The sequence below is a fragment of the Pleuronectes platessa genome, chromosome 12, assembly GCF_947347685.1.
Source record: "Pleuronectes platessa chromosome 12, fPlePla1.1, whole genome shotgun sequence".
NCBI classification, from domain to species: Eukaryota; Metazoa; Chordata; class Actinopteri; order Pleuronectiformes; family Pleuronectidae; genus Pleuronectes; species Pleuronectes platessa.
The window spans coordinates 11,324,701-11,342,750 of NC_070637.1; the positions used below are offsets into that span (position 1 = coordinate 11,324,701).

Consider the following 18,050-nt stretch of genomic DNA (forward strand, 5'->3'; position numbering starts at 1 on the left):
CCTCAGGCCAAACCAGCCCCCGAGGTGGTCAGGGACACAATGTGACCACATTGAACTCATGTTGAAATGTTGACAACTACTTGGGCAGAAATACATCATCCCTTGAAATTGAGCAATAAGCAGCAGGGAGGCTAGCAGCTATCAGCCAGTGAATATGTGTAGAAGTTCTCTCCTCAGTCAATAATGGCTGACAGCTTCTGATTATAACAATAATGAGTGTCCCTGTGCACAGTGACTAGCAATTAACATTAAATCTTCACCTAGTTTCCAGCAACACTGAAAGAGCTGCCGAATTTCCTTCGGGGAAGATAATGAAAATTAGCTCTTTAAAAAACATGTGATAATGGAACCCTACTTCTGTACACATGCTAGACAATTCAAATCCCTCCTATCATTAGTGGACTCCAACAGGCCTTCAATTTAACTTGGTACCTCCGTGCGACGATGGTGTAAATTAATGCAGCCACAGCTGAGTTATTTAAATGCACCGCTGCTAATTAAGACCTGACGCCAGGCTCTCCTGCTGAATTGCAAATTGCATGTGAAACATCGACCATGATGGAGTCTTCGTTTGACTTCACAATCACAATGCATGGGAGCCTAGAATTGTATTAGTCCTTCTGGCAGGAAAATAGTACCATACCTTATATCGGGGATGGAGCCAGTCACATCCCCTTAGTCAAACAAAAAACATCAGCTTGTTTTTGTTAAAAGATAAAGGTAAAACTCAGTGGTAGTTGTGCATTTCACCTGAATGTGCACACAGTGTCTTACTGCACGTGCGCTACAGCTTAACATAAGACATTGATTGGGAAAACTAATAAGCATATTCTGGAAATGGAATAACGCTCTCCTCATCCAACAAGAAGGAAGTTCAACGTGGGTTTCAGACTGGGAATGTGCAGATGGAACAAATGGAACGTACATAATACACCATGTACTATATGTCTGCTGTAAAAGTTCATTGTGTTATGTATATAGGGTTGATTTTTATTGATTTGTTAACCGGGTAAGCAGAATATTTTTTAAAAAAAGCCGCAATTTATCAGCCACATGGAAACATAAAAAAAAAAAAAATGCAGCACACATGTGAGTTATTAGCAAGCTTCCATCTGCCCTCTGAAAAGTACCAACAAAGTGAGGTAATTTCCATCCTAAGACATCACTCTGCCTCCTTTCTGCAGCCTTTATTATGACTAACTGGCAGCTGTCAGCAAGTTGCATGCTGAAATATTAAACATAATGTTACTGATTAGAATGCACTGATTATAGAGCCTGGCAAACTGTTGCTGTGCTCATTAGAAGAGCTTTAAACAAGCACCAGCAGTGATTGCCTTCCCACTATAGTTTTTTATTCACTCACCACATTCTGGACAAAAAGTATACACCGCCTCATTAAAATCCAGGGTGCTGATATGATCTCTGATCGAGAGAAGATTTTCCTCTGACAATCTCACTGAATTAAATATTAATACCTATTATTAATATTAAATTAATATCCAATTATGGTGCCCTATAGTTAGGAGTAGAAGGTACTATACCAAGGAAAATCACTCCAGATTCATGCAAACATTTCACCTCTCACCTCAAAGGCTTTTCCGATAAGAGGTGAAATGTTTTCAATTGCCTCCCACAAGCCTTTTTTTGTGCCTTCGACCCCGACCTATGACAGAGACGCTTCAGATAGTTAGAAGTTCAACAAGCTGTCTGTTTATTCAACAGAATGTGAAAACCACACAGCTGCAGGTCTTCATGCAAATTCTTCCCTCAGCCGAGTTAAACTTCCTTGCACGCAAATGGATACAATATAGTCCAAGCGGCCAAGAATCCTAATATACAACATATCATCTACTTTGTAGTGAGGCCCAGTGCGTGCAGTAAAACGAGCCTTTATGCTTATAAATCACTCAGTGTTTATAATTGTACACTCTGTGCTGGATAGAACACTTCCCTCCTGGGATATTGAACATTTTCCAGCCATCATTTCTTTGTGATTCGCACAGTTTACCGCACAGCAGCTCACCATTACCTCTCACCGCCTCTCTGAAGTGTTGTCTGTCTATACCAGCCTTCTACGAAATGGGGTCTCAAAGTGTCAATGACAAGAAGGGCTGGAATTGTTCTACTTTCCTATCTTTTTTCCCCCTCTCAATCTCTCCTTCCACCTTACTGGTTATTTGCCTGCAAAATCATTCTGTAAAATGAATTGCCTCGTCTCATATTTCCCTCTCCTGAGTAGGAAAATTCCTTCAGCACATTGTGCTGGAATTAGAACGTGTATTATGTGGCCTTACCATTTTTGTGTTATTTTGCCAACAGAAAACTTTGGTGCAGCCCGGCGGTAATTATGAAAACTCGTTAGTTACTCATTAGTGCCTGGAAACGGCTGCAGATCCTCACTATTTGTGTTAGTCCCTGCCTCATTAGTGACTTAAAAACTGTTGTAAATCCTCAGGAACTCCACTAACTATGACGGACAGTTTGAAAAATGTTTTTAAAAAAAAGACGAAAATTCATGTAAAAAGTACACTTTTCTTGTTTTTAAATGGTTGAGTAAAAGAAATAATATGAATAGATCTATTTCAAAACTGATGTGTGGTGTTTCGGAGTGAAGCAGCTCTACTGTAGCGACACAAAGCTAGCCCAAGTGAGTGAATGGGGGTTGGGGGTCTCTGCTTGTAAGATGCTGATGAGGGCACTGCTTGTTGCTGTTCACTGTGGTGCCGTGGGCCACGTTGCCAGTGGGAGCCCGACACAGCGCTCCACCCGGCAGCCCCTCACTTCAAAGCGTGAGGCTGTACGGAACCAAGCGTGCAGCAGAAGGGGGGGAATTTAACAGCCTGTTCAATAAATAAACAGCTTAGCGCTCCCCATAACTGCATCTCCACAGAACAATACGGATGATTAAGACTGAAGATCTTCGCACAGCAGAGGGCAAATAGAGGAGGGACTTTCAAAGGAGCTACGGTAAAGTGCAGCGCTGTGATGTTATTCTCGACGAGTTCTCCCTCGTGCCCCCTGAGTACAGCCATGTTCTGAAAGGGGCCCGGCTCTCCTGGCAGGTGTTTTGACATTTTCTGTACATTCCAGATAACCTTTAAGGTCAGCTTTCATTTCAGCTATGTAAACAAAAGCTTTTTATTGTGAAAGGCACATCTTCCCGATCTGGCCGGCTCTCTATCTCTCGTTCTGTGCGTCTCTGTAGAATACACCCATAGCTTCATGTATGTGGACATAGTCATTCACCCAGGTGCTAGACTCACACATGTGTGTTTGACCCATTTACACTCTCATAGTGCAGTTGGGGGAAAAAAACTCCAGCGCCCCAAACATTCTGACAGAGGAGAATCAGGAACAAGTTATCCGAGACCTTTGTCCGGGAAAAAACAGATTTGTCAGCACAGCTAATGCTAATTGACACTCTCTCTCACGCCTTCATATTCCAGGAGACTCAGTCACTATTGACAGATGATGGGAGAGCGGGGAGGTTGAGTGTAGCAGGGGTGCGCAGGGGGTACCTGAGACGCGTGGAAAGAAAAATGAGGGCTCACGCTGCGCTGACAGTCCAATCCCTCAGTCCGGCCCATTAGCCACAACAGAATTTCTGCACGGAGCGTGTGTCGGAGGTACCACCCATAAACAAACTGGTGCCCACCGAGGGCCGTGGGGTCACCTAGCATGATAGAGGTTATTAAGTGCTGCCCCTGTTTGCACATCAATCACAGCTATGCAACCCAGGTATAAATGGATTATTCCTTCCGAGAAGGAGACACCTCTCAATGTCTCACAAGATCAGTGCCAAGAGTCCAACTACCTCAACTTAGAGAGGTCACATTCTCTTTGTATCCCTCTCTCTCTCCTGTCTTTCCTCCCAGACTTTCTCTCGTCTCTTTTAGTCCTTTTTTCTCCATCGTACGTCTTTCTCACACTGCGACACAAACATGCATGCTGACACAAAGGCAGAGATACTTGTGCAGAGCCACATAGGTAAAAGATAATCCCATTTCATGATGCATTGTGGAAAGTTTAGCCCTGTGGAGATCACATCTTAGCCAGCGCTGAAAGAGCACTTTGCTGCAGCATTGTAATGAACTGTACAGTTTAGGAGGCGTCCGCAGAGATCAATCTTTAACAGGGAGCAGAGGGCTCACTGGCACGAAGCACAAGCAAGGACACGCGCTAACATTTACCTGACTGATGCCATTTATATGGCGTGCATTTTAACCCTATCGAAACAATCCGAGGCTCTCACACAGCAATGCTGCTGCTCAGGACAAATATCTCTCTGTTTCCTTCTCACGATGCACCTTTGACTCATCTGTCTCTGTGACGGATCTGAGGATTGTTGACAGAGGAGTTTTGCCACTGACTGGTGGCTATGGGAGATATACGGATGTAATCCACCCAAGCTCTACTGGTTTGTCCACACTGCCATTCTACTGTATTGTCCAGATCAAGGGTGTCAAAGAGCTCGGATATTTCTCTTCAGCCAGCATCATGCTCGGCCTCTCCTCATCCCTGTCTGGGATTAGGAAGGTTGGAAACATTCATGGTGCCTTATCTCACGACGGTGATGGCTTCCTGCGAGCTTGCCAGAGATGGCCTGTAGGCAAGCCCCACTCCCCGTCTCTTAAAAGCTAGGGTTTACCACTGGGAGCTTAGCCCAGCTGGGTCGGGTATTTCAAGGTACATAGTGGCAGCATGCTGTATCAGTGGGCAGCAGAGTGTGTGCTCAGAGGGACCAGGAGCTTCGTAGCCCATTTAACTAAGTCACACACTGTGCATTGTACTCAACACTACCCTTGCTCTACCATTTTCATGGATGAAAAACCAAATGTAAAAATACTTCCCACCCACAGGACGATAGATTTAGGCCTTTGAGAAAATTGGTTGAGCATTAAACTGTTGTATACCACACACTCTTCGCAAATGCTTTTAAAAAGTGAAATGTCAGGTGTTAATTTTAGCATGTAGGACAAATCGTGGCGTCACCTACATGGAATGCTTCCAAGGAAGGTCATCATCTGTGGTGCCACGGAGGCTGCTCTCTTTCTTCCTACCTCTTTTTCTGCTTGTCTTCCTCACCCAGCACCCTCCCATCCCTCTTTGTCTCTGTCTCCTTCTGTGGGCTGCAAAGTCGGTCATGGTCACAGCCCTGCCATGTCCCAGTGTTAGTGTAGAGAGGAGCTCCAGGCAATTTGACACCCACGCTTTGGCATCAAGAGTCCTGGGGCACAACTGTGTCCTCCACCCCGGGTCACCTCACCTCTCCTCTGGGCCCTAATAGGGTGACAACCTTCTTCCCCCTCCCTCGCCTCCCTTTGCAGATGAACACCTCGCAGGGCTGCCCTCAAATAGAGCAGCTCAACTGTTCTGCACTTAATGACTTCCCCCTGCTGCCTAAACCACAATTATCTACTTTGTGATATAATGTATTTAAATGATTCCACACTGCCGGTCTGTTTTGATATTTGTGTGGAGGGCAACACAAAAATAAAATACTATATATTATACATTTACTTACAAAAATTACTTAAAGACATTCTGTACACAAAAAATCTGCCGCAGTTTCATTTTTATGTTGTGTTTCGCTTAGTTTTTTTTCCTACGGCAGATTTCCAATGTTTATCGTGCTATTTCAACACCTGTGGGGAATTTACAAGTGTCAGATAGCGCAGCCCCGGGCTATTCACTACTTGGAGGTAGACAGCTCATCAAAATGAGTGACGAGTGTTGCGACGCGAACTTGACCGACTGAGGGGAAGAGGAGTAGGACCATTAATATGATTCCAGCCTCAGGGGAATAAAAAGCTGTACTTTTTTTTTTTTTCAAGTATTCAGTCAGCACATGTTTGTCAGACCTGGGCCACATAAAAAAATATTTATTTGTTCAAGAAAGAAAACTGGGGGAGTGAAAAAGCCCTAAATAGCAGCAGTGGTATCCTCCTCACACTATAAGCCCACTCAGGAGAAACTAAAGTGGTGTGGTGTGCAGTATCTGCTTACCCATACATTTGCAGACAAACAACGGGAATGTATCATAGCGCAAAGACATGTTTTCAACTTGTTGACACACTTCTACTTGCTTTATCAGGTGCAGCTACTTCTCACTCCTTCCAAGCAGAGCAAAAACACCTTAGCTACACAAGTTTGTTGTGAAAGTTAGGATAGGAAATAGTTGCCATGTTGGCAAAAGGCAGAGCAATGGGCTTGCTTGTTCTCAAAGCAAAAAATCCCCCTAAGGCAGAGAGCACATTTATATTATTTTTCCTGCGCTCCAGTTCAGTGGATATTTTTGAACACAGTCTTCTCTCTCCAACTTGCAGGGAGTCACGACAGAGTTGTCTGTGATGTAGACTTGGAGCTGATTCATTATGAACGGAGTAAACTATGTATATTTGAGGCTTTCACATCCAGAACATCCAAAGCAGCTCTGGTTTCTAGTTCCATATCAAACCCATAAAATCATATTTATAAAAGACGCCAGGTTTCATGTACAAGGGTCGATAAAGGTGTTTAGCTAACGTCTGAGAGACGGGCCAGAGACTCTGTCTCCAGGTTGCGTCAGAGATTAGAGAGGGCTCTCTTTTTCTTCCTATTAACAAAGGTCCTACATGCCCGAGATCATAGGAATAGAATATGTGAATTCTGTTTTAAGATGGAGCTTCCCTTTGTCTTAACTCACTATGCTGACGAGGAAACTTAGATGAAAAAGTAGCTTTCATTTAAAAGGAAATTACATAATTTTTGAATATGTCAATTATTCTTGTGTAATTAAATTGTTATTTTTGATTTTGACTTAAAATGTGTTAAAGGGATGAAATGATGATGTCTTCCCGGGTCAGATTTAGTGATTATCTTCTTCAATAGATTCTCGCAAGAAACAAATTTGTTGAGATGAATCTATAACTGCTATTCTATCATCTTGACAGTATGCAAATGGTAGTTAAACACATTGTGCCATCTTAACCCTTTGTTCAAAAAATACATGCCAAAAGCTCTCCCCTCCCCAATGGCTGCTGTGTTCTGCCTGGTGATGAAGTAGAGGAGCCATCAGCAGAAATAACACTGCACCACCTGAGTCCTCATCAGTGGCACTGCGCTGCACACATCCCATCAGTGCGCCTCACTAAGACAAATCTCCCTCAGCCATCCATATTCCCAGCATAACAGAGTCAAGCCCAGCAGTGCGGGGACCCTGGAGGGTCTCCACCTCCTGAAAGATTAGCTTTCACTGAGCCCTCCACACAGAGAACGGAGCAAAACAGAAAGAAGAGGCGGCGTTGGGGGCAGAAGATAGTCAAAGTAAAACACTGAACATTTTCACTGCATGCGTAATTTAACATATAAAACAGTCAGCTCACTCGGCTCTTCACTAAAGATTATTTTGTGAACACATGTAAGTGGATTGCGTTATCGGTGCTAATGGTGCTGTAACAACCGTGGCCAATGGAAGAGGTGGCAGTATCTGTTTCTGTTTCTCAGGATCTAAAGCTACTTGGTGGAGTTGACAGGGACAGAGCGGCGCTAAGAGGAGACGTTAGGGGAGGTAAAGGTAGAGGAAACCGTCAAGGAGACAAACGATGAGAGAGAACTGCCGATGCACTTGAGCTGCTGCTGTTGACCTTGGGCCAATGATGATGCTGCTGAGCAGAGTTCTTCTGGCAGGCAGCCCCCAGCCGCACTGACCCCCTTTTCCCAGCTTTCCATCCGACTCCCTTTCTTTTGTTTGTATCTATCATTCTACTTGCCTGTTATCTTTTTCACTGCCTCTCTAGCTCACCTCTTTTCACCTCTTTCCTTTTCAGACCAGCTATGATTAATAGGCATAGTTCTCAAATCAATAGAGCATTTGTAGAAACTCCACACTGAATAGATTAAACGCATTCAATGAGGTCTAAGCACTGCTGGTACCATATTATTATGAATAAGGTCTGTCCTTATCTTCGAAAATGAATGAGGCTTCTAAGAGAACAAATTCCGGTCCTTGCTTCTTTAACAATTTACTAATTTATTCTATTTGTCAATGTGCTTACTTCACTGACACCTCTCACATTATACATTCTCTTCCTTAGCAGCTGGCCCTAGTCTCCACGGATCTAGTTTTCGCCTCCTCTTCATCTTCCACACATCTGTTTGTCTACGTTACCTGATGTGTGAGCTGAAGTGTCGCTACAGCTGCATATGTGTGCAAACAGATTTTAAAAGGAAACATCACCAGACAGAAAGTGATATCACTGCAAAGGCTAAGTGTGTTTGGGAGACAAGAGGAGTCAGGTGACCTGCAAACTGATTTGGCATGCGGGATTAGGTTCTGAGCACGCAGCTCTCAGGGCAGCTTTTGAAGGGCAGGGGCCGTGAACTGACCGCGCACTGTCTGCAGGTACTGCCTAACAGAGCCGTAGGAGCAGACTGGCTGTCACCAGCGGCTGGTACGCGGCTCACATCTCGCTTCAACCAGAGCTTGAACAGGAGCTCAGCTCAGCCGCTCTCCTCTTCTTAGTGTAACTTAGCCACAAGGGGGAGGAGAAGAAAAAAAGAAAGAGAGAGACATCAACACAGGAAGGGAAGAGGGTAGATACTGTTTATCTTGACTACCCAGGCAATAGTTATTGGGAGGCTTTGGCAGAAAATCTGGAAATGTAAGGCTCGATCCTGTGGCTCTTATTTTTCTTTACATCCGACTCAAAGGGGAGAGGTCGTTGCAGTACTTGTAAGCCTGTTTCATAGGTCATAGAATGTTACAGTTGTGGCAATGACCCAGAAAAAGAAAAATATTTGAGAATGCAATAACCAACAGGTTACAACTGAGGCATGGCCCTTGGATCAGTTGATGTGGGTTGAAATTGAGGTCTCGACCTCCGTTCGTTAGAGGAGGACTGTTTTTGCTGTAACCGGCGGTTGCTCGTGGAGATCAAAGGTTATAAAATGGAAGCGCGTATACTTTAAGATCCTGAACTAGTTCAGTCATGACTGGAAAAAAAACGGGCCGTGTTTGTGTGCTGGCGTGTTTGCATAGGACATGCAGTCTTATGGATGTACTGGTAAGGCAGCTTCAAACTTGCCCCCGGATTTATTCAGAGGCTTTAGACTAAACTGCTGTCATCAAGTTTTGTGAGAGGCACAGAGGACCAGACGCAACCATAATTACTTTGAAATGAAACAAGTGAAACACTACTTTGTGACAGAGTAGCAGATTGTCAGCGCTTTTGGTAATGGCATATTACTCCCGACTGTAGCAAGGCTAGCCTCAGGGCTTTTATAGTCAATAGCTCACTCTAAGTGTTGGGGCTTTGGAAGTTCACCACTATGGCTGCAAATGATCTCGACATCAGCATCCAGCCATCTCTCCTTAGTTGGCCTTATTAAAAATGTATCACGTCACAATCTGTGTGTTTGCGATCGATACCTCGTGTTGGAGCAGTGTTCGGGTTCCCGGACTGCCGCAGCTGTTGTGATTAATACGGTCATTAGCCACACCGCTTCGTAGCCACACTAGCTTCACTACATTTTAGCTTTGGCTAACTTGATTCAATTGGACAGTGTGAAAGATCAAACATCCAGTGTAAATTTCCTTGTTAAGGTAACAAATATACAATTCTGATGAACAAGGTGTAATTACATGTGTATATTTATATATGAAGGGTGCACACACTGTGCCTCTGGTAGCTCACGTCGACAGCGGTTTATCAGACAGCTGGTCTCATTTGCAAGACACAAGCAGCTTGTGTTGCTTTTCATTGATTTAGGAAAAATACTGTTACCTGTGGAGAAATCGGTTTGTCTGTTTGTTTGCCTGTTCGTGTTTGTCTCCCTCTTGCAGCTGCCTGCTGTATACAACTGGTATTGACAGTTTTTTTCTTTCTTTCTTTCTTTCTTTGTATAGGATTTCCCAACGAGCCGGCAGCTGAAATCGCTCTGAACACAGTAAAAAGCTGGATTGAAGAGAATCCTGATAAGGTAAGACATACCAGGATCATGCGTGTTCAAAACAAACAACTGTCGGAAACTATGCATTTGTGCAGCCTCCGTGCAGCTAATACTTTTGTTGATTTGAAGTAAATGGGGGATTATTGGACCACAGCAGAAACACAGAACACTAATTCCCCATGCATCTCCGTATCAGACCTGCCTCGCTTGATCAACCATTTAGTTTGTGGTCTGCATGCATATCAAATTAAAAGCCAGTCTGAGACTAATCAGGCCTTAAATGGTCTGTTGACTATTTAATTGGCCAATGCTGAGGTGAGCTATTAAACCCAGAAGAACATATACAAATCAGTTGAAAAGTCTGAAATTGTTTTTTGTATACGAAAAATTGTAATCGTGCCCTCTGAAGGCTAAAAAGCTCAAATAGCCTAGTAATATCCAGTCATCATGCTTGGTGATGCGTTGTGCCCACACAATTTACTTTGCGAGAAGCATGCATAAACACAATCAAGTGAACAGCAGGAGAGTTCATGGAATCTGACAAATAGACAATCATCGTAAATGTTAGTTATCAGGTGATTTGCCACGGAGTCACTATTTGAAATAACCGTCACAAAGAGACGAGATTCTTCCATCTCCTGTGTGGGGAAAGTGAGATGTGAGACGTGAACATACTAATTTCAAAGCCGCTTTTTTTCAGAAGATTAGGCTGCATGATGCTGGAAGAGCCTTTACCACAAAGAAGGCAACATCAATGTCTTTTTATCCAGAAAATATACAACAGTGGTGCGCGATTTAAAAACCAACCTAGTGGAAATATGTGGTATAGGTCAAGGAAATGAACCATACCATTTTGGTGCAGATCCAGATCAGGGGGCAAAACCAGGAAAGATTCCACAATCACTTTCTTTAACATTGCGATACCATTTCCCCAGGGATTATTTTCATGGTTCTACATAAAAAAAAACAATTCCAGCATGTTTATGTAACTGATATCTATGAGTGTGTGTAATGATTTAGTGCAGCTTGATTGAATTTAACAGGGACCACTGGGCTTTGATGGAGGTATATACATTCTTATCATGTCTGAACAATAACTAAACAGGTTAAACCCATCATTAAACTGTTATCATGACCAAATTAGAGCTAGGGCTAATTTGAATCAGTTATGAAGTACACAAAGCTTTTACCGCAGCATGATTATCCTACACAACATTAAAACCCTATACAGATCTGTAATATGCTTTAAAATGGGTATTTATCACCTTTATATGTTTTCATTTACCGTTTATAATGAAAGAGGTTTGCCCAGTCGTCAGGAGGCTGTTTAAGGCTTGCTGTTTGCGAGTCCTTTTTCTTGATGGTTACCTTCAGGGGTCACCTCTGTTTACTGTGCCACTGTTTATATCCGTCACCCTGGATTGAGGGTTTCTAAAGCTCACAGCTTGAAGTGCTGCAACATCCCTCAGCTGGTGTTATGGACGCTGTGAACAGCCAGCCAAATGATTCCGAGCTGCCGGATGACTTTGCAGTGGATGCGCTGTGTTCTTGCCACACTCGCTCTCCGCCTGCTTATTGCTGTAACATGCACTTGGGGAATCCATCAACACTCTGGCGTGAAGAAGGATTTATATAGCTTATTGCTGACTGTAAATAACGAGCTAATGTGTAAAGCTGACTTTTGTGGTTGTGTTGTTTCACATCCAAGATTGCTACTTACCATAGAGAGGCTGCACTGTCGCACATTAGAGACAATTTTGCGATGCGCTGAGTGATAGCTAACCCTGGTGGGGGTAGATCAAGTGGAACGCATTACAATTCATGGTGTAGGGTAGACGTCTGTGGAGGCTTCCCTGAGCACTGTTTGGCAAAGCTGTGGCAGCACAAGCAGTTCATCCTCAGCTCTAACTTGACCAGGAGTGAGAAAGCTCTTAACATGATCAAAGAGAATAAAGTGGTACATTCGGCCCAGAGGCACAGCGATATTTCCTGTACATTGGCAAAAACCTTCCAATCAAACAACAGAACAGCAAACTGAAGCAGAAGGTCCTCGCTCTAATTTTCAGTTAATTTACCGTTGCTTAGTGCTTATTTACCTCTGGTGAATTCCGAAACAGATTTATAAAAAAAAAATAATGATTCACGATGCTTAAAAAATATGTCAGTTCAGTTCTTATCAGAACGAAATATGGAATTTAAGGAGGATTTAGATGAACGTCTGGTATCATTCCATAATGCCTGAAGGAGCAGAGTGATGCCTTCTCTGTCAGTTACGTTAGCGTTTTGCTGCATGCTAAATGTTAAGATGAATGCCCGCTGCTTTGTTTGATATGTTCAGAAATCCAATTTATCACTTCAGCGTTAACTCAATTGACACATCCCGTGTCGACATGATTAATAACCGACACGTTTCTGTTTCAGGCTGCGTCAACTCGGTGTCAAATTTATCAGCCGACAATTGTTTACTGCGTGTTCTGGTCTCACCAGGAGCTTAGAGTCAATAAAAAAAATCCAGAAAGGCCGGCTTGCCCGTACGGTGACGTGCAAGCTGTTGTTTTAAACCATGGCTTGCAAAATTTCAGTGTGGCTGCAGCAGCTCATATCCCATTTTGCACACAGCTTTCCAAAGATAGAGGCAGAATGAGAGGTTTGAGGCCCAGTTTATCATGCAAGCAACAATAGGACTAGATTGCTCCGCTCGCTCACCTCCAGCTCTTTGCTCTTGGCCCCGAGGAGCCAGTGTTGTGGGCGTCCACAGAGGCGAGTCATTTCAGGGCCATGATAAGGGCTCTGCTTTGGGGAAGATACTGTGCTATTGTGGCTGAATTTCAGCACAATGGGCTGGCTGTTGATCTAACGCACACTGGGGTGGCAGAGAACAGGCCACCACAACCCCGCCCACCCCGGAGACACACACTCACTGACATGATAGCATTGTCCGCGCATGTCCATCTGTTAATGTCCGTGCACGTGTGGCACCCAGTTGAGATACATGTGCATCTGGCAGGTTGTGGTAGCACACAAAGCGATTGGACTGTAGTTGTCCGCTGATTGAAATGTGTTCACAGGAGGGTCCGAGGTCTTCGGACACTGGCACGGTGTGTTTGTGTGAGTGTGAGAAAGATGGAGGGAGAGAGGAAGGGAGAGAAAAGGGAAGAGGACACTGTGATTGATTGGCAGTGAATTTATCTCCCAGGCCAGCACATTGTGGCCCTGATGCACTCACCAGCGCATAAAGGGCCCCAGTGCCCACGTGAAATTTACCCCTAAAAGCACCTAGACTTCCATTGTGGAAGAAAAAAATCAGCCTGGCCTCGGTCAGGGAGAACGGATCCTTTAATCTAGAGAGACTCGAGCACAGGATTCATCCGTCAGATCACAACAGATGAAAGAATAAGGGGGGTCAACCTCTGCTTCCCTTTATCCTCTGCACGAACAAAAGGAAAAGAATATGTGGGCAGGTGTAAACAACAGACCAGGAGGCTCTAATGTTTTTCTAAAAATGTATAAGGGCTTGCAGACACAGAGCCTGTGACAGCCCCACATACAACCAGCCCACCATATGGTGTTGCAGCAGTCGCCTCCTGGTCACAGGATACTCGCCCCTCCACTCATCTGGCTTTGGTTTATTTCTCATTTTCCGATCTAATTTGTTTAATTCTGACTTACATAGGTTTAATCTGCAGATGAAAAATGTGGTGTGACACTTTATTTGGCTGCCACGGATGTGCTCTGGATGGCCAGGCTTTTTAATGAAGCGCTTCGAGGGCCAGGGAGCCCAGCATTACTGACACAGACTGAACACTTGAGACAGATTGGGAGTCTGTAATAAGCTCTGCTGCACTGCGCCCCTCGGACAAAATTGATGTGTCGAGATTTCACCTTTCAACATCTCTCTGGTCTGGGCTTTACTATTAAGCACTGCGGCGTGCCGATGAAACTCCCAAAACAGGTGTTTACATCCCTTTCGCTGTTCTGTGAATGATCTGTTTACCTTCGTGGCATTTGTCATTTAAGACGCCGGATAATAAATTCTATCTCAAGCCAAGTCTGGAGACTTAACAGTGATATGTGACAAATGTCAAGTGACTATTAGGAATGAATACAGTATGGTGTGTGTGTGTTTTTTTATGCTTGTTTTTCTATGTGGATGGAAATCTGTTTACGAGGCCGGGTTTTGGCAGCTGCATCGTGACAACATTGAGGCATTCATCGTCATTCAGCTGAATAAGATGGATGTGCGCCGCTATCAAGGCTATATTGTGCAGCTCACCTAAAGAAAACGTGGATTGCATCTATTGTGACCAGCTCTATCTCACAAGCATGACAAGCAAACAGTGAACTACGCATGTGCTCCCTGAGCTTGTTTATCACCTACAGTACTATACATGGTGGTTAAAATGATGATGAATTACCTCAGGGACCACAAAGAGAAAACAGATTCAAAGTCCCCCCCGCTTTTTCAAGCTAGTGTCCGTTCCAGTCGCCTCGTCCAGATGCTGTGTTTTTCAGTGGGATGTTTATTTTACTGGTCCTCTGAAAAGTCTGAAACCCCCAAAAATATTGTAATAATGCACATGTCCTAATTACAACCAAGTGACCATTTGGTTACTGGTTAAGTACTTCTCTCGTGGGCTTTTAGCAGCAGCCCGTGGAAGTTGTTATTGAATAAATGTTTGATGTGCATGTTTAAAGCACTTGTTCTATTGCCTTGCACCAGAAAATGTCTGTTCAGTCCCTTGATTACATTCAGAATACAGATTTCTTGATTACACTTACTGCAAACATGAACAAATACTATTCCACTTGAGGATTCTGCTTTAGCGCTGAAGGATGTTGAAGTATCATATCTGTGGGGAAACCAGACACACAATGCTGATACCTAAGACAAAACATAGCCATCTTGATTTATTTAGATGAGAGAAAACTTGTTTCTCACCATCCAGGGGTCGGATTTATAACCGTTGTGTACGCACAAAACAGGCCCTGAAACGTGCGTATGCCACTGCTCACGCCAACGTTGGGATTTATAAAAACGAACTTGACGGGAAAATTTTCGTATTTCTAAGCAAACTCTGACCCATGGGTACGAGCGTTTTGGAGACGGGAAAGTGGTGATGCAGACACGAGGTGTTGAATTGAAGCAGATTATTGATCCACTTCATCATTTACATTAAAACCAACATCTTAGTTTTGCTCGCTCGACATATCTGCTCTACCCGAGCCTTTTAATTAAAAAATATATAAAACAACTAACAGCAAATTACGTTCATATTCTATTTAACAGTGGAGTTACAGAGCCGAGTCATTAATAGTTTTTAATAATATCTTCTATAATATCTTCAGTACTTCTTTTCACTGCAGTGAACGTGACCGTGCCACAGAGTGCATTCTCCATTCTAGCACCATGGAGGCCACAGTGGTTTGGAAACCTTTAATGCAGGTGGACTCAAGACAATCAAGGTGTAGCAACCACTCAAATATGTTCAAGAGAAAAGGGAGGCATATGGTCATAGCATATGGTCTAGATAATAGTACACGCACATCACACATGTCCAAATACACAATTAGATTAGAGTGTGAACTGAAACCTTAGTAAATTCAGCTTAAAGTGATGAAAGAAGTCCTCTATTGGCAAACCGAGAGCTATTGGAACAGAAGTTAACACTAAGTGGGGCGGCACTTCAGCTTGCTGTTGCTGCGTTGCCTCTTCATGGTGTTTTTGTTGTCTAGTATCCAATGCAAAGACTTTGCCAAGTGTTGCATCTGCAGCCGGGAGAGGCGCAAATTTGCTCCGCGCATGCCTCAAGGATGCTGATGTGCCGCTGATGGTTTGTGCAACTGGCTCGGTGTTCAAAGCCACCACTCGTCTTTTGAAGTCAGTGTCTAGCCCCTTTGAATCGTTTGCTGTGACTGAGGGCATCAGGGAGATATGGCCGGATCAGGAGCTGAGAGCATGACTAAATACTTGGCTCTACAATGCACAAACTGTATTGTCTGGTGTCAATGGAGAGACACAGTTCGACCCTAGAGATCTGTGTTTTCTCTTCAGACTCTGTCAGACACCTGCTGATGTGGCCATAGAAAAGCGGGTTTAAATGCTTTATTAGTTTTTCTCTGTCAGAGAATTACTTATCTGGCACCAATGCATGCCATGTAGTCTAATACATTAGTTGCAGCCATTTGGCCCAAGGCAGCAAAATGGGGATTTTATGACTTTTATGATCTGAGGATTTTATTATCTGGCTCACTCTGGGTAATGCGATGCGTGCTCTTTGATTCCTTTAATCCCAGGTGGGTGGAGTTAAATACTACTAGTCTCAGTGTTTAAGATTTAAGATGATTGGGATCTATTATCTTAAGACTGACTAGCGGAAGGTATTTCTTGAATATTAAATATTCTGCTATTAGCGATTAATGTTATCTGCAGAAGGAAAAGCAGTTTTGATTGACTGTCAACAATAAAGATGTTTTTTATAATGAGCAGCAGATGCTACAGTATTTTCAATGTTTAACTTGATAATTTTGTCCGACCTCTTCAGTGGAATCCTCTGCATGAATAGGGATTAAGTCTATCATCTCCTTATCTTCTCCAACAACTGGTGCTGCTTTACTCCTGGCAATTGTGGAATGATCACCTTATTCTCTGATGTAAGGTGACTTTGAAGTCCTCAGTTCTGAACATTGAATGCTCTGTTGTGGTAGAGTACTAAAATATAAAGCTTTGAATGTTATCATTGTGGCTGTTATTCCAGAGTTACCAGACACGCACCAAACACTATAAAAAAATGCATATTTTGTCTTTATAATACATAATTCTGGTGCTTTCTTGAGACAATATAGGACTTTCTTCATGGTGAGAATACCCTGATGTTTAGAATCTGATCTTGCTGCCTTTCCAGGTGCGCTTGTGCCCATGCACTCAGTGCAGCCACTGTGCTGCACTCTAACACCTGGACAGTGAGATATGATGCCCTCTGAGTTGAGGTCTCTCTGTTGGCACACACACTATTGTCCCACCTCCATGCTTACAGTGCTGGAACAAGCTATCTTAATGACATGCTAATTGATTTAGTGTAGCACAGATAGCGCCGGGCTGGCACAACGTGATAAAGCAAGAGTGGCTTTAGCTATAGTGTTTCTGAAGAGGACAGGAGACTCATCAAACTACCACCTTGTTCTATTCGCCTCTACTTTAGCTCAATTTTACAGTGTCACACCCCGGGCTGGAGCATGGAGACCTTTACCGTGAAGGTGTTTTGTCTGTTTATAGTGTTTGTGTGTTCAGACTGTTTGGTATATGCTCTTGTAAGTACAGTACATGACCCAGTAAGCTCATTTTAAGACTGCCACAAGTTCAGACAACACAGACACACACACACACACACACAAACGCCCACAGACAAACACACACACATATACCCACAGACACACATAGACATCACACACATACACAAAATCCTCTGCTGTGTTGACACGAGAACATTCATCACAGCCATTAATTATGGAGTCTATCTATGGCCTGCAGAAACAGATAGTGATGAAAAACATTATGACTACTCCACTGTCCTCTCACTCACTTGTGCTGACATTAAGCCATAAAGTCTGGGACACTCAAATAACCTTGGTTACTATTTAGACTGTAATGAGCTGCTTATTGATGACTAGGCACAAAGAAAAGCAGTCATTTATGAAATTAATATGTACAGTTCATTTTATTTCCTATAAAAGGATTGAATTGGCTCGCATTGATATTTTATAACATCCGTAACCAGTATTTAATCATAATCACCAGCTCTATTTGAATACCTTATTGACACATGTTTAGATTTTTTTTAATCTTATTAACAGATTTTTTAGGCCTTCTTTAAAATTTTGAAAAACACACATTTTTGTGTGTTTTTCAAGAAATAATGCACAGATCTTGATGAAATCAGTCAGAGGACTGACATCTGTGAGTGGGTGCCAGTCCTTGCAGCTTGATTGAATTTAAGGTGACTGTTGAGCTTTGGCGGGAGTTTGCCATTCAAGGTTCATTTAGTGCTGAGTTGTTGTATTGCCCACAGAGAAATAATTCAACTACATTAACAGGAGAAACGTTTTGGAGAATATTAATAGGT

General features: G+C 43.3%; 1 protein-coding gene across 5 annotated transcripts in view; it reads left to right on the top strand.

Annotated features, from left to right (window-relative positions):
* macrod2 (mono-ADP ribosylhydrolase 2) overlaps positions 1-18,050 on the top strand; it is a 419,150-nt gene that overhangs the window by 313,047 nt on the left and 88,053 nt on the right. For all 5 annotated transcript variants that reach the window (XM_053435651.1, XM_053435649.1, XM_053435646.1 and 2 more), the window contains exon 8: positions 9,887-9,960. In XM_053435651.1, the coding sequence (XP_053291626.1) occupies positions 9,887-9,960 (74 nt within the window). The remainder of the gene's footprint in view (positions 1-9,886; positions 9,961-18,050) is intronic.